General features: G+C 39.3%; 1 protein-coding gene across 2 annotated transcripts in view; it reads right to left on the reverse strand.

The window, feature by feature from the left end:
- Positions 1-25982, reverse strand: part of cadm1b (cell adhesion molecule 1b) — a 249287-nt gene that overhangs the window by 49979 nt on the left and 173326 nt on the right. The window contains exons 3-5 of one of the 2 annotated variants that reach the window (XM_084717900.1): positions 19648-19668; positions 12280-12426; positions 4498-4650 (exon numbers count right to left, since the gene is read on the reverse strand). In XM_084717900.1, coding sequence (XP_084574026.1) covers positions 4498-4650; positions 12280-12426; positions 19648-19668 — 321 coding nt within the window. The remainder of the gene's footprint in view (positions 1-4497; positions 4651-12279; positions 12427-19647; positions 19669-25982) is intronic. The other variant, XM_084717901.1, reaches the window with a different exon arrangement.

Below are 25982 nucleotides of genomic sequence, written 5' to 3' on the forward strand. Positions count from 1 at the left end.
ACACACATATGTATATATATTTTTTTTCTTTCCATAACAAGACTTCATTCACACTAATGGAAAGAAAATACCCAAAATACACATTTATGTCATGCAAACTGGAACATATATAATTAGACAGTGCCTCGTTTGCATATTTAAATGCACAATATGTTTGTTCTGATGCTATGGATCTCTCTGTCATTAAATAATGACAAAACACATGTTGTAATGCTTCTTAAAAACTCCACTGGACCCTGTTGATACTGATGTTGGGCAGATCTGTTTCCTCTAAGAGGAACAATAATAAGCGCCATATTTGTACTTCATTTCAAAAAGAAAAGTGGCAATATTACTTTAAAAAAAAAAAATTGACCTAATTGATTTATTTACATGTTACAACGGCAGATCTTATAATGTGAGGAAATATTCTGAAATTAACATTTACTTACTTGATTCTGCTGCAGCTTTTGAATATACCCCACAACTTTAACTAACTATGTTTCAGAAAGTTCTGGTCAATGAAGAAGAGTGTGGGATCCTGCCAAAAGCTCAGGAAAAACTGGTGGATGTGCCTTGACTTAAAAATATTTATTTGGAGATACACAGCCTCAAAGGTAATAAAGCAATAAAACTATGCTCAAGCTTTTACAATCGTCAAACATATCAAATTAAAACTAAGACTTAAAAGGTGAATAAAGCTTTTATTTGATCTCCTAAGAGATTGATTTCACAGAATATTGATTGTTGCCATAATACACAACCTGATTAACAAATCAAGAGGATTTCCACTTGCAGCCTTAAAGCAGAAAAGCACCTGCTCATATTCACTTTTAGTGAATAAGAAATACATGAATACAAGGAATCATTTGCTAATTAGTATCATGACTTAACTTGAGGGGTTACAAGTCGAATAACTTGTATGAAATGTTGATCTCCTGTGTGAAATGACTGTAAAGTAACAATGAACACTTCATGTGTCTCATTTATGCTAACTAGTGAATTTATTGGGTAATTTGGGGCCCTTCTGTTAGATTTAACATGTCTGTCCATTTTCCTCTGACTTGTCAACTCGCACCTGCTGGATGCTGTTGAGGCTTGTAAATGAGACATAAACAAGGACTGCTGGCTCGTCATGCAACGACGTGTAGATGTTCACATTTCACTAACAGTTTGATGAAAAAGGTATTGTTCTGCTTTCAGACAGGCTGATCAAATGTGTGGGACTGAAACGCCGTTTTCTATGAAACTGGATTCCAGCTAATTTGGTGGCATAAATTAACATATGAAGTGACTGTGAGTCTACAGTCACACAGGCAGTTCTGAGAGGCTGTACTGTCTGTGCTTTGAGCTAAATGCTATGTCAGCATGCTAATGGCGACATGCTGATGTTAAAGAGCTGCCCCCTAATAGTTGACTAAACCATTAGTTGGTGAGAAGAGTTTAAGTTAACAAAGTTTTTCTTTTTATCTGCTAGTCGCAGAAAAAAAACTCAAACTCCATTTGGAAGATTCTCCTGTTATGAGCAAGGAGGTTATTCTATGTTGAAATGAATTAACAAAATGTTCCTTGCAGGTTGTTCTGACACATTCACAATCGGCATTTAACAGAGGGTTCGTTTATGCCACTTGTAATTTGTATTTTAAAAGCTCAGTATTGTGGTTTTGAATTTCTCTGTAATGTAGCATGGTGTTAATAATGTTACTCAGAACATTCCCTTCAGCCATGAAACAACCATTTCTGACTCCACAATTTTTTTAAAATCATTAAATTAATATAATAGTAGTTAACTAGTAGTCAAAGAAGTAAAGACTAATAAAATCTTTCGTAAGGGGCAGCCGACTGTTTTATCTTGAACACACCTTTCACGAATTTAAAATATCTCCACTAGGGATGTCCCGATACAACTTTTTCACTTCCGATATGATACCGATATTGCAGCCTTGAGTATTGGCCGATACCGATATCGATCCGATACGATATCAGCACAAATCATACATACTTTTATTACTTATTTTGTAGTGTGGAATGTTAGAAAAGGCTTGATCAAGTGATGTTACTCAAACAGAGAACAATAGTCAGCAACCAGAGTCACCTATAGATAGAAGTGCCGGAGCAGAAAATGGACTGCTTATCGGAGCGCTTATATTGGAGATTTTAGATGCAGTCCGATAAAATTCGATACTCATTTTTTGGCTGATATCGGACCGATATCCGATATCAATATCGGATCAGGACACCTCTAATCTCCACCTCCTTTCCAGGATGTCCCAGGGTCTGTAAATTTTTCAAATGATCTTGACTCAATTCACGACAGGCCTAATGCTCCTGACCATTTTTAGTGCCATATTTGCATCACCTGTTACCTTTACATGTATTATTGAAAACATTTACATGCGTTAAATACTTTATAAATGAGAAATAAATGCATTTAGGCTGAGTTAACAGACCAACTCATTGTTTTTATTTCCTCTCATCAGGAAAACCATATAGGACATTTTAGCCTATGCCATAAATGAGACAAAATAACAGTGTTTAGACAGAATTAACAGGCTCTCATCTATTTGCATTTAAAAACTGTCTGGGAGATTCTGCAACACTGTTTTCCTGTGAAACTCCAGCAGTGTTTTGTGGACAAAAAAATTAAACCCGGCCTTCAGTCGGCATCAGGGTGAGTAGCTAATGACTGAATTTTCATTTTTGGGTGAACTATCCCTTTAAAGTTGATCCTGAGGTGCTCGTCAATGTCTGTACAAACTTTGACGTCATTCCATCAAACAGATGTTGAAATATTTCAGTTTACAGCACAGTGGTGGACCTCCCATCAGCCCATTCTCATCCCAGCTTGTCAAATACAGCACTGCTCTGTCACGCCCCTCGGTGTCTCACACTGATGAAGGTAAACTTTAGAAGCTATATGAAATGCTGCCAGAAAGCCTTTTTAACAGATGGTTAATGTTGTGAAACAGTTGCAGTTTCATTAGGTTTAGGGATCAAAACTACTTGGTTTAGGAAAAGATCATGTTTTGGGTCACTGACATAAATAAAAGATGGTCGCTGCGTTTCTACTTCCTTGCAACGTACAAAACTGAAGCAAAAATATTCTGGATACGAACGCTGCCATCTTGCGCTGAGGATGTCATTTGGAGCCGTGGTCTGTGCAGTAGCGTTCAGTGTTGGAGCCACGCCTTTGAGCAAAGCTCAGCTATCAATCACGGCTTGAAACCCCGCTTTTATATCTTCAAATAACCGATTCATACCAAACTTATGAGAAAAATAAACACTTGAACAAACATCAGCATGACAGGCACATTGTGTATGTTGATGTTTTAGTTTGGCCCATTATGACCTGTACTGCAGCCAGCCACCGGGGGGCAATAGAGATAATGTGGCTTCAGTTTGAAGAAGCCTTCATGTTGTCCATCTCTTTATATATAGTTTATGTTTTTAATTAAAATAAGTACATTACATATGTCACATGATGTAAATGAAGCAAGCCGCAAGATAAAAGTCACATGACACAAGTCTTGTGATGCATGTAATGTTATGTACCTTAAAACTTTTGGTAACATTTTAGTTTCACGTGGGACATGAACCTCAGTCTCCTCGGTGGAAATTAACTCCTCTTTACATGGTCTTTCTCGCTCTTTTGTCCAAAGCCTGGTGCGTCTCATACAACAGCTTTTGCGACTGTATGAGTCGTCTAATCACGTAAATTCAAAGTCATTTAATCATTTCTTATATGTGAGCTAAAGGAAGTCATGATACATCCAGTAATTCTTGCTTTAAATCATTGTGAGTCATACATTAGTTATGCATTAATTAAGCATGTATTTTGCACCTCTATACCCTGAAATTCTCTGCCAAAGTTATATAAATATATGTGATTACATCCTATGGTTACATACACAACATAAGGCACCGTGGTTCCTTGTCCCTGTCATTAGTCACTGCAGCAAACTTGCTGAACTCCAGTTACTTGAAAGCAGAAAAGTCAGCGGGGTGTTTATTTCAAGGACTCTTCAATGCAACCCTTGGTTCAGAAATACTGCAGCTAGGTTTCAATTGTACAACTAGAGTAATTACTTTAAAGTGCTTTTAATTCCTTTCAATCCCCCAGGATGTCTGCATGTATAATAAAGCTTAACTAGAGTAATTTCACTCCAAAGCATCAAAGTGTGGCACAGCTGACTCTCAATAGGGAATCGTTTGGAGCAGCCAAGTCAACATTCACCGGGATTCACAGAGTCAACACAGCTGCCAAAACCAACGTGGTCTGAGCCATCAGTTTCAGCATCTGCTCCTTTTCGTTATGCTGTTGAGCACCGCGAGAGCCTAATTGGCTGACATTTTGTTTCAGTTGCTAAAGATAACAGGATCAAAGATTACTATTATTTCATATTCGCTATCTTATAACGGAGAGAAATACAATAAGAGTGTGTGTGTGTGTGTGTGTGCATGTGTGAGGATGGGGTGTGATAGCTTGTGCGAGGTTCACACATGCACCCTCGCACCTACCCAGGACAGTGATGTCTGCGTAGGCTTCCTGAGGAGGATCTGTGTAGAGCTGGCACACATAGCGTCCCTCATCGGAGAGTGACACATTGGACAGAGACACCCGCAGTTCGTTGTCAGAGAAATTCACCAGCTGGAACCGGCTGTCCTTCAGAGCTGTGGGGATACATGTGAGACAGAGACAGTGAGGGTACAGAGTACAGGGACACAAACGTGAGACATGGAAGAGGGGGAGAAGAGAGAGGGGGAAGAGCGCGGAGGGAAGACAAAGGAGACGCGAGGAGAAAATGAGACAGAGATAGCGAAGGGAGCAGAGTGCTGCCCTTTTGTGGGCTTTCTCCTTAATTGAGTAAAAGAAAAGTGGGTTTCAAAATGATTCATACAAGTTGATTTATAAAGTAGCTTTACAGTCCACGGAGCACTCGCAAAGACAGGAAAGTGTGAAGAGTGCTCATGAGGACTCCTAACAAGCTGGGAACTCTTAAAATGGACTGCTGCTGGTCATGGATGGATGCATCAAACTCACATATTCCAGAAAAAGGAGAGGCATTCAAACATACATAATGAATTAAATCACAGCACAGAGGTAGAGAGGGGTTGGATGCCTGAGAGTCGAAAATCAAAAAAGTAGCCAGGAATCTGTGTACTAATGCGGGTATAGATTGGCTGAATTTTTCTTTTAATGTCGTCAAACTAGGTTAGCAGTCTCCCTCGGAGTTTTTTACTCTGCTTTTCATTTGGGTCAGCCCTCATCCCTGAGCGCTCTTTTACATAAACAGCTTTGGTTGATTTGATTGGGAGCCCTTTTGATGTTTTGACCTGCCTTCTTTATCAAGTCCTCTCTGCATCTGTCAAGCTAACGAACTCTATTCAGCCTCCTGTTTTAAAAATGCGGGGAGTTTGTTATTCCCTCCAGGCTTTACACTTAGCATCGTGATCATTACCTGAGGTCTCAGGGCAGTGTCAACATGAAACCTCACCCCCCCCCCGATATAATTTGAGAGCTCTTTGGAAGTCTCTCCTCAAAGGGAAACAATGACACTGATGCACTTTGAGAGCCAAAGCACCTGCTAGGGAGGGAAACCCTTCACTTCTGAGACGCCGAATATAGTTTATTCGAGGCAGTTTCATAACTGGCTGACTGCTTACATAAGAGCATGGAGGGTGCACAGTAGTTATTAGTCAGTGTTTGGGCATAGTTTCGCCAAATATACCCACATATTAGGGCGGCAATCAACAATTATTTTCATTAGAGGTTAATTAGCGTATTATTTCTTTGGTTAATCATTTGCTCTGTAAAGTAGTCCTTCACAGTTTCTCAAAGCAGACTAACAATTCGAAACCTGCAGATATTCAGTTGACTCTCATGGACGACCAACAAAACCAGTGACTAGACAGTGACAAAGCCAGTGAATCTTTCATAGTTTTTGCTTTAAAAATGTGTAAAACAATTTAAATAGTTTTTCATTAATTTTCTCTGACTCGAGTTTCCAATTAATCAACTATTTGTTTCAGCTTATGTTGTGACTTTGCCATCCATGAAGCTCTAAAGATCCAATGGAAGAAATTTATCCACCCATATTTTCATGAAACAATATTTTTTTAAGCAGCTACAATTACTATTTTTATATGAACAATGACAATAACTATAACAATATATTTTTGTTTTTTGGCCCACAGCTTTACTGATTTGGTTAGGGGCACATCTGTGCACCCAGGGTCCGTTTTTTCCTGGAGTCCTATGTTCTGTGCTAACCCCTAAGCAAGTTATTACCAATTATGTGCTGTACAGAGCTGGGAACATAGGACCTTGACAAAGAAATGACCCAATTTTGGTTAATTTTCATGTCTTTCATAGCATCACATAGTATAAATTAGCTTTTACCTGGTGAACGCATGAGATTTAGCAGCTAAAGAACCAGATTCTTCCTTCAGGAGCTGGTGGAGACCAAAAACAGAGCTACAAGAGTGTGAATATTGTACTTAGATTTGCGAAGTAGTGATAATGATGATTCCAAATTAATAATGCTGCTACTCTATTTCTTCTTCACGTATTTGCTAACAATTTAGTCTAAAATGTGATTTTATGTCAGCATTGTGTTCACAGCTTGTTTACACTCAGATATGGACAGTATTTCAGATAAAATAATGAATTTAAAGTATGGATTTACTTATTTTGTAATTTGCATTTTGCTTTTGACAGAAAGAACAAGATGTAATTTGCAAAAAAGTACTCTGAGAGTATGTACGTGTGTATTTGAAATACTTAAACTACAAATATTTAATATGCTTGTATATGTTTGTATATGTTGTATAAATGCATTTAATGTGAGATGTATTTTTGTTTTTTCAGATTACAAATAACTTTGAATTAAAAACAATCAAACAAGTACTTCATATTTGGTTTTGATACATTTGATGAGCTAGTATTTGTAATTTGTTACTAGATGCTTGATGTATATGTACAGTATTGTTGGATGGAGAAGTGAAAACTTGTCACTACTGAAATCCAGTGAAACCAACAACACTGACATGAAATTCAAGTTGCACAGCTGCTGTTCTATAATATACAGCTTATTTTTTTTACTTTATTCATGAAGGAACATTTTGCTGTCATCTTTTAAAAGCCTGCATTGGATACTACATGGTATCACTACTACAAATTTAGTAGTGCTCTTAGTTATTTCACATGAGAGATTTCAAAATCAGAATCAGAAACACTTAATCGATCCACTAGGGTCACATTACAGATGCTCCGATTCAAGAACAGAAAAACATATAAGCACAGACAATTTATAAGAACATAATACATATGCAAAAACATGTAAATTATACTACAATATAAAAGAGATAGTATAGCAATAATAAAACAAATTCATTAAGGAAAAATATGCATTATTCTGTTAATTAGATATATAAAACCAACAATATATATATAGAAAATAAGAAGAAATAGAAATAATGAAGAATTATGTACAAGTATGTTCATAATGCACCTGTATGTGTTTTTATTCTCGATTTTCTGGTTTGAAGAGGGCCAGGTTAGTTTCACACCTCAAATGAACCAAACACATGATTGGTAAATTTATTTCAATGCACCTATCACAATTAAGGGACATTAGAATCAAATGTGATGACAGCTGTGGGGTTGTTTGCTTATATTGCTGCAATCAAACCTGCTCAAACAACGCCTACGTACACAGTCCTAATGAAGCAGATTAGCTGAGTGTTCAACTCTTAATAAAGAAAATCTGAAGACGTTTTTTTTTTTTTTTCAGGCTTGAACTGTGATGTTACAGACATAGACGTTATAAAAGAAATACATCAGATTTGAAGACAGGTTTCCAGGGCCTTTTTAACCTACGGGGAGTGTAAGTATTTGATGCTAAAAGGAAAGTCTTTTGGCAGCGTATCGCTTTAAACATTAAACCTTTGTAACACAAAGTCAGACAACTTCTGAGGAGCGATGCAGTGAATAAATAATGGTGTGATATTGCATCACCATCCATAGAGGTCCACCTCCGCTGATAAAAGCTCATTTTTCCCATTTCAGATGACAACTCCGCCAAATTGCATGTCATTTCGCATATATCTGGCAGAATAAATGGCTCGTCCCAACAACACTCTCTCAGCCTGCATACCTATGACATAATTCATCTTTATTTGCAGCAATAGAAATTTGTTTATTTGGCCTTCGCTGGTACTGTAAAAGCTGTTATTGTTTTGGTATTTGTGTCTGCTTCTGTGGCTGCTGCCGCTTGGCTTGTAGCGGCTGTTCTTGTGGCTCCTCGTGTGTCTCTATGTCGCTGCTGTTTACTTCCTTGTATACAAAGATCTGCCACTGTGTCGAGCGGCCCTGTTGACAGGTAACAATGCCACTGGCTGAGGGGGGTCCCCACAGAACCAGCAGTCCTCTAGGAGCACAGCCTAGAATAGCGCTGCCATGGGGTTCACCAGACCCCAGTACAAGGAACACAAACATGCAGCCCAGTAACACCTCAGCCAGCTGTCAGAAATCTGATATATATTCAGATCTAATTGCAGATAAAGAAAACCTTTTTTGTGTTTAGTAGCTGACAGTAAAAATGCATTGACTAAAGGCAGAGGAAATGACATGTTTACAGGCCCACGTGGAACAGATTAATAAAGAATGAAACGAGAAAGGCTCTATTAACCTTGTGGAAGGGTTTCCTTAAAGGGATAGTTGGGATTATTTGAAGCGGGGTTGTGTGAGGTACTTATAAATAGTCAGTGTGAAATCCACAGCGGAGAAGCACCAGCACAGAAGCTCAGCAATGAACTGCTGTGGCCAGGGTCAGCAGCAAAATGTATTTTAGCCACTTAAAAAAAGGTCCACCTAAAAAAGAAAATCAACATCAGCTTAGGTCTGAGCTATATTTAAAATATTTTCACCACTTTACTCCGCTGTCAGAAGGTCTCTTCTGGTGGGAAACTGCCGTTCTACAATCTGAAAAGTCATTCAGGGGACATATTGCCATCACTTAATTAACCCCCCTGTGCACTACTACTTTGTGTACTATTACTACCTGGGTCGAAGGTGACAAACAACTTTTACCCAAGTAAAATTGGTCTAGAACCACAGCTGCATGGCTGCAAGAAAAAAAAAATCTAATTTATTGATTTTGATAAACCTTCTAAGCTGCAGAGATTACTTTGATGAGTTGTGTTGACAATTTAAAACTAAAACTTCTGTGTTAATTGATGTATGACTACATTCAAGTTACAGTAACTTAATGAAATTGACTTGATAACAGAATTTTTCTGCACCTTAAGTTCAGGATTTCAAGTCCCCTTCTGCACCCACTAAATTTGCTTCTGGCATGTTAGCAGACCTTTAAACATCTTTTTAAATAAGTGAAAGTTGGAACAACTTAATTTTTAGGAGTAATCAAGCTTTAAACTTGTTTGTGCTTATGCTACCAATTATCACGTAAGTGGTAATTAAAGTACCTTTAATTGCAAAGAAACAGCTAATTGTTGTTGTGTGACTTTGGTGTTTCAAAAAGATAGTTTGGATTCACCAAAATCAGGTCCACCTAAAAAAAATAAATAAATAAATAAAATATAAAAAAAAAAAAAAAAAAAATTAATATGCTATATATACAAGCCAACTATCACTCTCTCCAATCCAACCAAACTGCATAGGCAAAGTCAGTAATTTAACAGTTGCTGGTTTACAGTTGCCTTGATCTGTTGCTTTGTTTATATTATTGTTTGACTTCCACACTATCCTTTTCAAACACCAAAGTCACACAGTAACACTAACTAACTGGCAGATTGAGGCAGTGGTAGACCAGCAACTCCTTTGTTTTGCCATGTAAAATGACTGATTTTGCCTATGGAGTTTGGTTGGTTTCGAGAGAACAATATTTGACTTATGTAATGGCTGTTTCCCCATCAGAAAAAGCTGTATGATGGCAAAGTACAGCAGTGAAAATGAATAACGTACATTTAACCTAATAAAGAATTTTCTTGGGTAGATCTTTTTTAGGTGGCTACTATATGTTTTACTGCTGACCCTGTCCACAACAGTACATTATTTAGCTTCCATGCTGTTGCCATTCTCTGCCTCTCCAAACTCGAGGCGTGCCGATCACCATCTAATGTAGCTAAAACAATGACTACTGGTAAGTGTCTTATACAGCCCCACTTCAAATAATCCAAACTATCCCTTTAACCATTCAGCGCTAACATTAATTGCTTCTGTTACAACCAGGCTTGATCCCTTCTCTATCTTCCTCTCGGTGTCAGAATAAATATTTTCAAGTTGCAGAGCACAACATGACCTATGCTTCGTATGAATCCATTCTTCTCTGCCATATTCTCAGGCAGCTTTGGGTATTTTGTACAAATATGACGAAGATGTGTACTCAAACTCCCCCGATGCTCTTAGCAAGTGAGAAAATAGAACACACGTCTCGCTACCTAGACGTGTGAAATAACAGCTGGGATGCAATATAGACTGAAATGAAGGGTGTTTCTCGTTCACCTTGAATCTTGGCTCGCATCCCAGATACAAACAAGTAAAAAAGCAGAGACAAAAAACTCAGCTCGAAGTAGAAGTAGCCCATATGCTCATGCATAATCATAATGTTCAATATCCTAATCTAAGAGATTATCGTAAAATCGAACAGTGACAAGGACACAGAAGTATTCCCATTATGGTAGCACTGTGTATTATCTCATATTAATCTTGCCGCATTCTGAGCTTAATGACTTTTGTATAAGAGCCAACAAGTCAAGGACAGATGGAATCAGGTTCTCACAGAAAATCTAACCTGAAGCTGGAGGTGATCTTGTTGTGATATCTGAAAGCTTCACTGTAACGTCACGAGAATACAGGTGAAACTGAGACAAAAACAAACATCTCTGGAAAAAATAAAATAAAATAAAAATAAAAAAGGAAAATCATTCTCATATCTCACAACTATACAAAAGCACACACCACAAACAAAATAAAATTAAATAAAATTAAATAATTAAATCATAAATACAAACTCAAAATTATCTGCATACAAACATAACATTCCCTGCTTGTGGTGGTCTGTTGGTTGACTTTGTAAAACAAACGCTTCGTAACGTTAACTTGTCACCAGCATTGGGCAAGTTACTGAAATTAAGTCATTAGTTACTAACTACTTCTCTAACTGATTGAATTAAATTGATCACTGATTCCTGCATTTCAAAGTAATTTGTGGAAAATTAACTGTTTTTAAATCTCCCAACCACCAGATCGCAGCAATGACTACTGTTCCTTTTTGTAAGCTACATTTTAATTACCTGTAAGTTAGTTAGTTAGTTGTAAAGACTTACATGTTTACCAAACGTAAACATAAGTAGTGGAATTACAGTAACACATGACATGTTAAGTTTGGTGGTTACTTTGCAACATGGTACTCCTTATACTGCTTGTCACGTCTGCAAGTTACGTGAGTAAGTTATGTGTTGCTTGTGGAGGCACCGAAATGAACAGAGCAGTCACTTTTAATCTTGCCTGGTAAAATTTATTTATATACAGCCCAGACATGAAAAAAAAATGTGTGGGTGGGATGACAAATAAACTGCAGGAGGTGGCATTTTTAGCAAGTTAACAATTGCAATTAGCATGGCCAAAGAATTCACAATGACAATATTATCGCAAAGTATAGAAAATAAAATAATAAATAATGCTATGAGTCAAATACATCTTTAACTTTGTTTTTTTGTGCATTTAGCCTCTTTTTTAGCAAATGAATTCAACTCAGATCACGAGTATAGGCAGGGAAAGATAGAGTCTTCAGCTATAACTGTGCAAAAGCATAGAAAGAAAGTGCAAATACACTTAATGGATAGTGGAAAGGTGTATGTGTGGGAGGGAGGCAAAGTGAGAAAGCAGAGAAACGGAAATGACCATACATATGTTTATGAGGCACTGGATTATTTGCATAATAGTATTATATGAAAATTCTAAACACATTATAAATATTTCATTTTTTAAATATCAAGGTTGTTGTCATTACCAGTATATCACTATAGTCCACTGCTCATAATTAGTTTGAACTTGATTTTTTGAAAAGGTGAGAGCCTGATTATGGAACTGGAACAACGTCCACAATATACAAAATCAAGAGTTTGGTTTAAAACTGACTTTTCCTTCAGTGCCTGTCATTTTCAAACAGGTGATCCTTTTGTGGTGGGAAGAAAAACAGGAACCAACATGTTTACATATTTCATGTTTGCTTCGTAGGACAGCGGGAAACATGTTTAACATGGTGTCTGACTTACGTCTAACATCTCTGAAGTAGATGGTCTGTCTGTTGGGGTTGAGCAGCTGGATGACGGAGTCGTCATTGTTCTTCACTCTGCAGCTGATGGTCGCCATCTCCCCCTCAATCACAGACACATTGTCGGTCGCCAGGTTCTGACCTTCAACTTCACAACAGAAAAAAAAAAAAAAAAACACAGACGGGAAAAATTACATTTCAGATGGAGCGCCTGGATATTTACAGCCTATCAAATATTTATGTTACTTACAACAGAGACTGCATGTAAACACATGCATGGCGTAAAGCTACGTGAATAGGCCGCATAGATTGTCTGTTTGCAGCCATGCCTAATCCTTTTAATATAAGAGCCATGTGCAATGTTTGTCACTATTGATCTCCCCCCAGCTCAGAGTGGGCCCTGTGAGTCAGTGCCAGATGGGCTGTAAGCTCTGCTGCCCACGAAGGTAGGGAGAGACGAGAGGGTAGGAAGAAAGAGAGACAAAGAAAGAGTGTAAGAAAGTGGCGAGTAGTAGATATGGGCGGGGTGGAGGAGGGGAGGGGGAGTTAAACAGAGAAAGAGATGAGCCGGGCTGGATGCTGTTTATGGCGGAGCTTTATCAGAGCCCTCCATCTGAGGATCCATGTGACCAATGTGCGCTCCGTGTGCTCAGCTGTTCTGTTCTGTATCTCGAGGAATAAAAGTCCTGTAAGCGTCTGAGTCACTCTCTGTACACTGGCATTGTTGCCACAGACAGACCCTGGACCTTGTCGTCGTAACTTACACCTCACATCAAAACCCACACACAAAAAGCCTGGCTTTGTTTTCCCCCCCGCCCCCGTTGTCGTCTTCCAAGAGAAAGAGGAAGAGAATCAAAAGTCACCTTGTGCTATATTTATCTGGCAGCAGCCAAAAAAGCATACGGAGAACGGAGAATACGTTTTAATGCCTCAGATTCACACCAGCGGAGGAACAACACTCTCAGCCGCGGCCCCAAGAAAACATCAAAAGCACATTTGCATGCCCGAGTTGTCAGACACCTCTATTGCATTCTGACATTTACAAAGTGGAGGAGAAAAAACACCTGCATTTTCAGATAGTGATAATGGGAATAGACAGCCAAACTAACATGATTCAAAATGAACTCTGTGAATGCGGCAAGCAATAAGAAATTAACCTCCTGTGGAGAAAAAGCTCCTCAGACCTGTCTGATGCAATGAACTACCCATTTCATTCCACTCCGCTGCCAGGGATCAGGTTCAGGACAAAGAGGAAGGTAATAGGTAAAAACAGACACAGATTATGTCCAAAAAGTACACACCGCAGCCCATTACAGGTCTGCAGTCAATCCAGGATAGGTCTCTAATGTGCGTTGGCATAATTTGATTTAAGGACACAAACATGAACCAAATTAAATCATACAGCAGATGATTCTGGTTCAGCGTTTACCGGGCAATACCTCCTAAAAGCCACCAGAGGCAGAAAGGCCAACAGTATATGGACGGGGAATTAGTTTATATAAATAAATGCAGGAGTTCCAAACTTTTTTGCACATTTTTCATACTGACATATGTTGCTACGCACCAGCAGACGGAGGGCCAGTGATGCATATCGTTCTAACAAAATCGATGCCAAGACAAGAACGCTGACACTGTATGATTCTGCAAAATCTCAGAATATGTCCAATGCCAATATTTTATGTTGCTTTCTTTAATATCTGTGGCATCTATAGTTTGGTTGTGCTTAGGGAAAGATTGTAATTATGACAAATTAACATTGGTAAAAACAATAGTTCAACATTACTTTCAGAGAGTTAGATGAAAAGATCAGCGCCACTTTCATATCTGTCTGTTGAATAAAAGGGTGCAGCCAGCAGCTGGTTGATTTCGCTAACCGGTCAAGCTAACAAACTACAAACTACAAACAAGCTACAAACTATTCCTTTAAATTAAAGCATAGTTAAGATTAGGCAACTAAAAGATATGGTTATGGTTAGGGAAAGATTGTTATTACAGTTAATAAAACTAGAAAATCTGATTTCCTGAACACCCATCCACAGGCCTGACTTCTACATTTGCTCCACCGCCATAAAATTTCCCGCACTGGCATGAAATTTTGGCATTGGACATAAATCTTGAGGTGCAAGTGGAAGCAGTTCAGGGCTGTTTCTGATGATCTCCTTTAGTTCAATATCTCTTACTATCCTGTTCATGTGGGCTTTATAGAGAATGCTGAGGATTTAAACATACTATGCTTAATGCAAACACTTAATCAGCCCACCCTCAATCATGGATGGCAATCATGGATGTGTCAAACACAGAACACTGGATGAAAAGATGGCTAGACTTTACACTGTGATGGCATTGCAGATTTCGAAAATGTAGGAGAGTTTTTGGCTGCAATACTGCGAGTGGCCACTGGGCAAAATTGGATGCAAGGCTGACTGACAATGTCGTACCTAAGTTGCTCTTTACATCCATGGCAGCAACGTCAAGTGGCTGTAATAATAATTATGGGAGCAAAGGAGGAAGAAACTTACAAAGAAGTGACAAAGTCCATGTAGAATAAGAGGATAACGTGGATGGATAGGTCAAAAACATCCAGACTTTCACCCAAATGGTCGCTGTTCATATCCCGCATTAAACCAAAAGTCAACATTATGACTTATTTTAACTAAACTACTTATTTTAAGGCACTTGCCCTCAAAAGTAGTTCTGATGCCAAAACGCAACCAAACATCAACAATTTCACCACATCAAACCACATGAGGATGAAGGTCTAGTGCACTTATTGTAGGTACAGTTATACAGAGAGTAGAGTTATACAGTATATGCTGTTTTGGGAGTCATTGGCAAACAACCTGTTCCATTATTTAGGTATACGTATGTGTTCCCTTTAATAATAGGCTTTAAAATTATATAACAACAATTAATCTTTTCCTCCCGAATCATTTCCTCTCAGCCCTGTAGCAACATGGCCTCATAGCAGGTTGGGAACCGCTGAATTAGTGAATGAATCAAGGAAAGCGTGGAGTGAGCGATTAGTTACCTCCTTGCTACATCAAAAAAATAAATAAATAAATAACTAAAGTGAGAGATAATCATGAACCTCAAATCAAAATAATCTTCATGTGGAGAGCTGCAATGTGAAAGTGTGTAATGATATCAAGTGAGCTGGAGCTCCTTCCGTACATGTACTAAGTGCCGCGGAAGATGAGGCGAAAGCAATGTGAAGTGTTTTGATGTCTATTTTATTTCATTGCTGTAAAAGTAATATATTTGGCAGTCAAAACAGCAACATAGAGCAGCCTCAAAGCAAGGTTATTCTGCTCCCAATCTGTTGGACTGAGAGAAAGGGAACGCAATAGATAAATTCTCCATAAGGTTTAGCAGCCCCAAGCAAGGTTGGTCCCCCTCCAATATCCCAGCCTAGGCTCATCTCCAATTCAAAACACACATAAATAACGTCGCTGTGATTAGCAATCCCATCAAAGTGAAAACAGGCCACTTTGTGGAACATGGAGGGTTTTTGCAATTGGAGTAAACATTTTCAATTGCCTCAGCATCCTGGTCATGATTGGGTGCAAATGAGGAGAGGCAGTCATTAATTCTGGGTGGTGGGTGGGGATGGAGGGGGAGTGGGCAGAGGCATGGCACAGATGACTGGCTGATAAATTCACACTCATTCCAGCAGCTGTCTGGAAGAGTAAAGTGCCTGTATCTCTACACATGGCTGCCCTCCTGTTCCTGCATCACAACATACTGAATGAAACAGTCAGAGGGAAATACAGACCTTCAAAAGTCTGTGCGCTCTCTGAGGGGATGTACAATCTGGCATCGAGTGTCTGGCGCCGAGGCTCGGCTCATCAGCCATACTCAAAATGCAAAACAGCACCTACCCCAACCAATTTGAGCAAAAGTTGACGAAATCAAGAAATATTAGCGGACCGATTCCTCCGAGCAGAAGTTCGGAGACAGGCACCTTTGAATCAAGTTGGCTCTCGCTTTGAACTTTCCTCTCTTGTTTTCACATCAAAAGACATGAAAGGGGGAGCAAAAAGCAGGACAGCCAGCCCCCAATTCCTCTCCCTTGAGTCACCGCTGTCTGCAGCAGTCGTGTCCTTTCAAGGAACAACCAGGACTATAGACAGTCATTAACAATAAAAAGTTTCTCCCTCTCGTTCTCTGATGCCGCCTTCTCGCTGCCGTGTGTCTTTATCCTGCTCAGTCATTAAACCCTGATCCTCATGATGAAATGCTGTTTTAAGGATGTTCACAAGTACGAAGGCTTCTGTCTCAGGGTATAATTAGCGCAGTGCCATTTCTCCAAGACCCTTTTGCATGGGAAGGTTTCAAAAAAAATTTCATACCCACTAATTTGACCATCTTTTTTTCTTCCTACCAAAGGCAAGCTCTCTCAGAAGCTCAGTACAACCGTTTGTATAATGACACTACGACACGACTTCAAAAAAAGGCTGTTCAACAGGAGAAAAAACAGGTATGTGTCATTTTTCTGATATAAATGAAATGATCGATACACAGCGATGATTGGGTACCACGTTCTAACCCTTTCCTTTTATGTATCATTACTGGCTTTAATGGTTAATGAATTATTACAGCTTTATTGATCAGTTTTCACTTCCCTTCCAGAAAAGGCCTGCAGAAGTCTGGACCAAAATTCATTAATCAAAAATTAGTTAAGCATCTTGGTATTGGATTACCAACATTCATAACTGTATTATTCCCCAACAGGAACACCAGCAACCCAAAATTGCCTTTTTGCAGACCTATGATTGATCTATAGACCTCAAGTCTCACTTATATTCTGAATATAGGATCTATATTATTGGTCATAATTTAATAAATATCCAAGGTAGACTGACCACAAGCTATGAGATTGTAAAATGTCGGTACATTATCCTGTAGAAGCCACAAATCCATATGGGATGAACTTTGTTTCAAGAAAAACATGGCTTATTCACAATTTCATGGAGGTACTACACTACCCACAATCCTAAAGTATAACAACAGCACCTCTGATTGGCAAAGCTCGCTGTTACCATGGAAATGTTTGCCACCCAAACAAACAGGTTGTTCCACTAGCAGGATGGCTAATTAGGTAGCTAACATGAATCATAGTAATGATGTTGTAATGCTGCAGTGGCTATAATTTTTACACACACACACACACACACAACGCAAAATACAAAATATTACAACACTGTTATAAACAATATAAACACTATAATTACAAAAGTCAAATTTAAGAAGAGGTGGTATTGTTCACAATGGTTTATGGGATGAGTAGTTCCTTCATTCTTAAAATAATTATGTACACAGTCTTGTAACTCTGCTTTTTTCTCATCTCCATCTTTTTTTTGCTCTGAATCAATATTTTATAGTCATGGTTCCAGGCTTAAAACTCTATAAAAGGATTTTCTGAAACTTCAATGGAGTGAATAATGGGAAATTCACTTCCAGATCTGGAGCCCCTGAAAAAGTGGGCGGTCACTGTTGAGCTCCACAAACTCCACAGTTTATTAGCCATAAAGCATTAGTTAAGGCTTACAAATAGAGTTGGGTATTGAAACCCGGTGCCAATATGGCATCACTTCTTATACGGCCGTGATCTTGTGGATCTAATCACAACACAGATTTCTGTGCCACTTTAAAGCCTGAGCTGCTGAATATTTCCCTCTAGTGCTCCCGAAGTGTTGCTACTTCGATGTTACAGGCAACAGAAGCAGCGCTGCACGTGCCTTTGCTAGTCAACATCACACTTGCTTTGAAGGCAGCACGTTGCCCTCTGTTAGCTAGTACTTATCTTAAATACAGCTAAATGCTCAAAGCTAAACAGTCCTATAGATAAACCTTTTGTGTTGCGGTTTCTGCCTCCCACCCTCCCTTTTAAATGTTTTACTTTATCACATTAGGAGAAGCACCATGTTTCCAGGTCACATTCGTCAGGTGCAGAGGAAAGTACCTGATAAATTCCTAATGTCATAAAGTAAAAACATTTTAAGGGAGTGCCTTAAAGTGTTCCAAGTCCTTGAGATTCAGGAAGTTTTAGCTGCACAACAAAAATGTGCACGTGTTTTTCACATTGATCATTTATCAAAAAGTGGCACCAGCTCTTGCAATGCGTTTTCCTTCTAATTTTGCTCCAATTTGGCTTTAATAAGACCAGTTACAAGCAGAGCATTACTGTTAACAATTCACTGTAAGCCCAAACCAAGAAAATAACAAAGGAGGAGTTAGTACACCTATTCTGGTGAGGTGTTAGTTTGCAGCTCGGAGAAATGAGGAGACAACAGCACACTCACATCTCATGATCCTAAACAAGACAATATGTGCTAAATGCTGTTTAAATATAGCATGTGCAGGTATAGTATTATTCATTTTTAGCCACGTCAAGCCATACCTAGGGATCACCAAACCAGTGGTCCAGCACTTGGTCCAGACTGAAATATTTCAACAACTATTGAATGGACTGTCATGAAATTTTGTACAGTTATTCATTTTTATGCAATAATTTGTCCAATATTTACATTTACATATACATTTACATTTGTTAGCATTGTCAAAATGTTGAGAATAAAGCCAAACTTTCAGTTATACTGCCAGAAATACCATTCCAAATGTATCATCAGTATGATATTTCAACTTTAGTCTGAACATCTTGACTTTATTCTCAACATTGCAACTTTATTTGCATTATGCAATATATTAAAAAAATCCTCCTTTGATGTATTTTTTCTTATGCTTGGAACTAATATCAGAAGTTCAACTTTATTCTCAACATTTTGACTTTATTTTTGATATTTTAACTTTATTCTCAAAATTCAAATAAAAAAAAAAAAACCTTAATGTAGCCCTAATAAGCCGTCATATTGTGATCATCTTGGCATACTGATGTTCGCATTTCTTCAAAGCACAGCTGTGCCTGAGTACAGCCTCACTGAGCTGCTAACATGGCTGTAGACTCGTCTTCTTTTAATTATGACAGATAGTTACAACCAGTTTTGTTTATTTTTGCTCTTGGTATAATTAAAATAGTTAAAGTGCACCTCCTTGCCTCTCAGAACTCAGTAAAAAGCTAATTAACTACACACAGACTAAACCAACAACCAAGTGTCCTGAATAGATATTGAAATCTGCCATTACTGTACATGTGGCGAGATGTTGATTTGAGACTTAAAAATGAAAAGAGTGGATGTTCATTGTGAGTGCACGGCTCTCTCCTCCATCCTGAAAAGAAAAATACCAACATAACCAGCCATTCATGTAAATATGCACAGATGAACAGACAGCTATGGACGGCCAATCAACAGACACACAGACAGAAGCGAGCACTTCCAAATGAACAGCAGGTAGCAAAAAGAAAGAGTACCTGTCACGGTTTCAGCAGCTCCTGTTGCAGCAGCGCAGGCAAGGACGAGAGCAGAAGAGAAGAAAACAGACAGGTTGTGAGCAGACAGGATGCAGCACAGAGCCATATTCAGCTTGTAACACAAAATATATTCATAATTTCTAAATAGGAGGTGTTGAAATTCATTAAATTCGAGCTCCATATGCTATTTGTGTAATTTTCCACCAATTAAGAGAAATACAAAAGGCATCATAATGAGTCATTTAAACAATCCAGTCAGTCTATTTTTTCCACAGGTGTCTACAACCCCAACATAATGAACCATTTTTCCTCTCTTTATCCACGAGTTTTATTAATACGGAGGAACAGAGGGAATATGTGGACTTTGTTTTCCCTTCATGTCCCTGATTGAGATTCCAGCCAGCCCCCGCTGTGGAGCAGCCACTGCCTGGAGACGCTCCCCCAGGACCCGCAGTGTATCCTGGAGAGGCGAGCACCCATTCGGAACGGTGCCCACCCAAACTGGCATCTCGCAGGGCATGGGAGACTGGCGTGTTCCCAAGTCCCCGCAGCAGTGCTCAGGGCCTGCACCCTCGGGAGAGCTTCCATCATTCATTGTCTGCTATTCATAAACAACCCCCCCCCCCCCACCCTCTCCACCTCCCTCCATCCCTCCATCCCTCTTCACACACACCGTCCTCCCCTGCCCCTTTGCTGCACATGCATATCTACATTTTTATATTTCACACACCATCTTATAGTATATTTTTTTATATTGACATTTCACACACACAGACTATGGAGCTTCTCCACTCTGAGCCTCAGTGCCGAGTGTACAGTATGTCGAAGTGACTGCTTGTCTCGCTTGTCATTGCCGGCGTAATAAGGGTGTAAGGTATGACACATGTCCTTGTTATACTCCTTTGTGCATTTTCAATGTGTCAGCAATTCCCCCAGGACAAAGAAGTGTGAATGACAAATCACATACGATGGGAAACAAATTTTGAACATTGTCCAGGAGCCGGTTTCAATATCTCAAGCCTCTGTGTCTTTAAAAACTTCTCAAGTGTCAGTTGAAACTTTATCTTTATCACACTGTAAAAATTCATAACGGAATTTACTGAAATCAATAAATCTTAATTTACTTAAGGCAAATATACAGAAGTCTTTTAGTTTGAAATTATTTTAATGAATGTACTATAGAGAGTTCAATCAAGTTTCTAAAGAAATATGATCAGCATATGAGCAGACTTCCCAGTATGCGAAGTTGCATTGTTTGAGAGTCAAAACTCCCATGAGACCCCTTTCTTTAAATCAGGGACGGAGCAATTGTCTTAGGCCCCAAGCTACCAAGGCCTTCATGTGGTGTGTGGAGAACTGTAGTCAACTCGTGGAAACAAACGGGTCAGGGTCCCATTTCCCAGAGCCTTTGTAGCGCTACGTGCGTCGTAAGTTGTATTTTAAGGTCTCCCTTAAGGTTACGGGATGTTTCCCAGAGTTGGGGCAACCTTAAGTTAGATATACTGCCATAGCAGTACTGAAAAAAAGATGAAACAGGAGGATACCAAGGCAATATCCACCCCAGCTACAGCCTGTTTACCCAGCTGCTGTCTGGCAAGAGATACAGAAGTATCTACTTCCCTATCACCTGACTAAAGAGCAGCTTCTTCTCTCGGGCTGTGTGACTCCTCCATTCATCCACTGCACTATATATAAAAGTTTTTTTTATGACCTATTATTTATTCAAGGATTGAAAAAGGGATGTGGAGAGCCCTGTGCCTGTGCTCCCCTTAAGCCCCGAAATGATAAGTCACGGTTGCTTGTTTCACAACAATGAAAAGACAGTGAACCATGATGAAGGTTAGTATTGAATTAGTTAATTGGAAGTTAATACATTTTAACAAATGTTAAATGTTATAAATGTTTGCAAGTGTGACTGAACAGATGTTGGTTAAGCTTAATATCTTAAGCGTTTTCTGAAGTACAACTGAATTAATATCAAGTTTATCTGACCAGAAAAGTTTATTTGATTCATTACAAAATTACCTAAACTTAAATGGGTAAGCATATATAAATATTTTGGAAAATTATTCAATCACTATTTTTTTTTTAGGATGTTTGCCTTTATTGTGATAGGACAGCTGAAGATATGACAGGAGAGTGGGTAGAGAGAGGGGAAGACACACAGCAAATGGGCCGCAGACAGGATTCGAACCAGTAGCTGCTGCAGAGGACTGACAGCTTCAATACAAGGTGCTCACGTCCTACCAACTGAGCTATAGGGGCGCCCTCAATCACTGTTTTTAATATATCTAGACTAAATTAACACAATTTCTTGATTTATTTTTTTTTAAATATGACCTTTAGTTTCCTATTTACACTCTGTATCTCCCAGGACACATTTAGCCCATTTGGTGTATAAATTTAACACAGATTTTGGCTCTTTGTGCAGCTGGCATGGTTGCAACCTTGACTGACATTAGACTTCCCTGCAGATTTTAAAATGACTTTTGCCTGACCTCAGATAATTTCTCAAATCCACCATGATAATGTAATACCTAGAAATACAACTAAATAGTATCTAAAATATACAGACGAGATGGACTAAAAATATGTCCAACAAAAAATATACTAAGATGTACTGTATTGTGATATCAGTGTGGTGTCCAAACAGGGTTACAAGGCTCACAAATATCAAATAAATTGATCCCATGTTGCATGTATTATTCAGTCTAGTTTGCCTAATTCACCAAGCTTGAGAAATTAAATTAGCTATGCTTTGCCACTCAGTCCAACTTTTTTGTGTACTCTGAGCACAGACTGAGACGGTCGCAGGGGTCACCGAAGTGTGTACTGCTACATCCTGCTAAACCTCACCCATCCAGGGGAAATACTCGTGAAGTTGTGTGGGCTAAGTGAAGTTGTTATTTTCACTTTTAAACAACCAACATAGCTGATTAAAATCTGACATGACTCAGGCAGATATCTTGTTCATTCTGTGTTTTTTCCTGTAAGTTATCGCAACCAGACAAGAAGGAAATGCGCTGTTACCTTGAAGAAATTACAGATTTCTCTACATTTGGACATTATTGGAACCATGTGGGATAATATTAGCACACAATTCAACAAAAAATATTTAATGTCTAGACTATTTAATGCGGAAATGTCACATATTATAGCTTCAGAACAAATCGTTTTGTATTTACAATGTATATGTTATAATTCAACATAATGAGGCTTCAGGGGCGACTCTGCCTCAGCTGAAAGTGATTTAAACAAAAAAAGAGACACGGTGGAGAGTGATAGAGGTTGATAGCCAGCCTCAAACTCGAGCTTGAATGAGCAACGCCGTATGTGTCCCAGTCCAACCAGCCCTCAGGACAGCCCATAATGAGGCTTTTGAGCTGCTTTAATTGCCAGGTAATTATAATGTTGTAGCAACATTATGTAAATGAGTCATTATCATCTTGTATGTGTAGTATATCTGCCCTCGTTTTATGTTACTTTGTCAAGAGTGTAACCCAGAAAGATGCATCACCATAATACCGGGCCATCTCAGTGTTTAATCTTGTCAACAGGGGCCTATATCTAAACAGAGAGTGCTGTGATATAGTGGTGACACCTTCCCTAACCCTTCAGTATGATCCACTTCCTGCCGGTGGCCTCTGAAGGGGGCTATAAATAGCGTTGTGGTGTGTCTGCCGCCGTGCTCCCCTTCTCTCCTCTGTACCTGCAGCACATTAGGTAGAAGTTATGAGGTGCCAGCTCGACTGTGATTAGATGTCATGGCTGTCGCTCTGCTTAGACAGTGCTGATAGACAGATTTCTGGGGGAAATGCGTGTGATGGTGTTTCGTGCGAGTGCAGCCGTTGCACCAATCTGTCAATCATGCGGGGATGAGAGCAGGCAGGCCAGCCCGTCCTCCAAATAATGTCTGTCCTTGTCTCCTCACCTCTTCCTCCTCCTTTTCATCTGAATCTCATCCTCACGTTCCGCGCAACAAGCAGCATTATGTCAAGAAACAGAAGAGTGGAACATTTCCCACTTTTTCCTGCCTACAGTGATGCTATGCTTCCTGCTGGAAACACGCCCGCTGTTGACATTTGAAAGGGCATATTCTTGCACTGCATTATGTTTTCAATAAGAAGTGAGGCTCTAAGTGCCGTGGTATCCAGGCGTCTGCGCTCAACCCATCGCCACCTTGACGAATCCACAATAATCTGCACATTTTTTAGTCACTGAGGCAAACTAAGATCTCAGGAGACTGGATGTCTACGTGGTAAGAGTGGCACATAGCCTCTCCCTCTCTCTGCTGCTCAGTAAAAGCAGTGGGGTAACACTAATGAGGCAACATTTCTTCTCAGTACTAGTGTGATGCCTTTGAATTAATGTTCTTCCTTTCAGGTAAAACATTCCCTTGCTTATTTATGCTCATGATCTGCGGCGTGTTGCATGTCAGCCTCGTGTGTGATCACACCGCATAAGAGGACACAGCAGAGTTGGATGCTGGAACTCTGTGTAGTTCCCCATTGAGACTGGTTACCTTTGTGTGTGTGTGTGTGTATGTGTGTGCGTGGCGATGCTGTCTTACTGTGTGTAGCCCACTGTGTTTTCATTTAATTAGATGGATCAGAGGTGGGCTTCAAACTTTTTCTCTTCAAGGAAACCGGATGGAGCAGCGAGCTCCTGCAGAGTGGACCCAATAAACACGGGCGACTTTTGAGGTCAGGATTTTCACAAAAGAAACTGATCAAAGAGCTTCAGCTGTCCTCGCAAAAAAAAAAAAAAGAGAAGAAAACGTGTCCGACACCTTACGCCAGTCTTTGTTGTCGGGCAGATCCACATTAAATACTGCATATATTATATAACGGCTCTTTCATTTGCATATAGGATGTGAACTCTGAAGATTTGACAAACAATCGCAACTCAAGGCCCACTTAGCAGCATTTTCATCCAGAGCTTGCAACCATATCACACAATGACTAGTCAACATGTCCATTTCCATGACAACTCAGCAAACTTCCCACCATATTTGCCAACCCTCCTGATTTTCCCAGCAGACTTCCCTTTTTTATTTCCTCCTGGGATCACAATTCTCCCGATTTATGACAAAGTTTTAAACCTTTTTTTCCCCATTTCATTATCCCAACCTGTCTCTGACACTGTACAATATGAATACCACAACAATACATCTACACTAAACCAGTCTTCCTGAAAACAAGAACTGCCATTTCTCAAGGAGAGGGGCATACATTTTGTAAAGTCTGGCTTTTAGGGGCAAGGCCAAAAATAAATGCATGAAAAAGTTTGCCAGAGATTTACAAATTCATGCCAGAGGGGCAAATAATTCCATATTCTTTCCTGAGAATTAAAAGTAAAATTGAAAGCATTTAACCTAAAAATGCTGTTGCACTGTACTTATCATTTTAGGTCACCAGAATGGAGGAATTAAAGTAAAGCGGAACTCAAACTCTTTGATTTTGAAATCCTCCTGTGAGATCTCAGGGTTGGCAAGTAAGCTTTCCTCCAGAGCAGAAATGGTTATCAATCAGTCAACAAGATGTTAGTTGGCAACAATTCTGATCAAGGGTGTAGGTTTTGTCCCTTTGTTGTCAGTAGGACACATATTAAGCTGGGATCCTGTCCCTGAAAGTTTTTAGCATCATCATTTCCTGCATTCTGGTGATTTTTACACATCAATTTGTGCCATTTTGCGTAAATTTATACAGAGAATGTCTTTCAGGCACCAGGTGACAATTCAAAATATAATGGAATATAATGCAGTAAGACTCTCAGGCAAGTGATCTGTCAAAATAAAAGTCCTCGGCTACTTCCATGTTATTGGGAGGAGGGACAAATGCCCTTGTTCTAAATATCAGGGGTGACCTGCCACCTCCATCCCTCCTGAAATAAACTATTTAGCTATTAAACTGGGTTTCCTCATCTTTATGGTGGCAAAAAGAATACCTTTGGGTTTTGGACTATTTGTTGGACGAAACAAGTGTGAATTTGTGATCTGCACTTCTTACTATTTCCTGACCTTTTATAGACCAATCAGTTACCTGAGAAAACTATTGTCAGACAATAAAAGTCATGCTAAACTGGGTCAGGGATGATTCTCCTTCTGCTTACATGTGGAAATCTCTGATCTCCGAGGGTGTGACAGAAGTCTTAAAAGTGCTATTGATGAAATAACAGCCACTGACCTGACATGTCACTACATCCATCTCCATGACAACGCCACACTAATCCTTCCAATGAAGAGTGAATAATATGATTGAAAAGCTCTGGAAAAGGCTGGAAAGTTGACCTTGTTTTTCAACAACTATTTCCAAAGCAAAGAAATAACGTTAATG

The sequence above is a fragment of the Lutjanus erythropterus genome, chromosome 4 (genome assembly GCF_056507025.1).
Source record: "Lutjanus erythropterus isolate fLutEry1 chromosome 4, fLutEry1.hap2, whole genome shotgun sequence".
NCBI lineage: Eukaryota > Metazoa > Chordata > Actinopteri > Lutjaniformes > Lutjanidae > Lutjanus > Lutjanus erythropterus.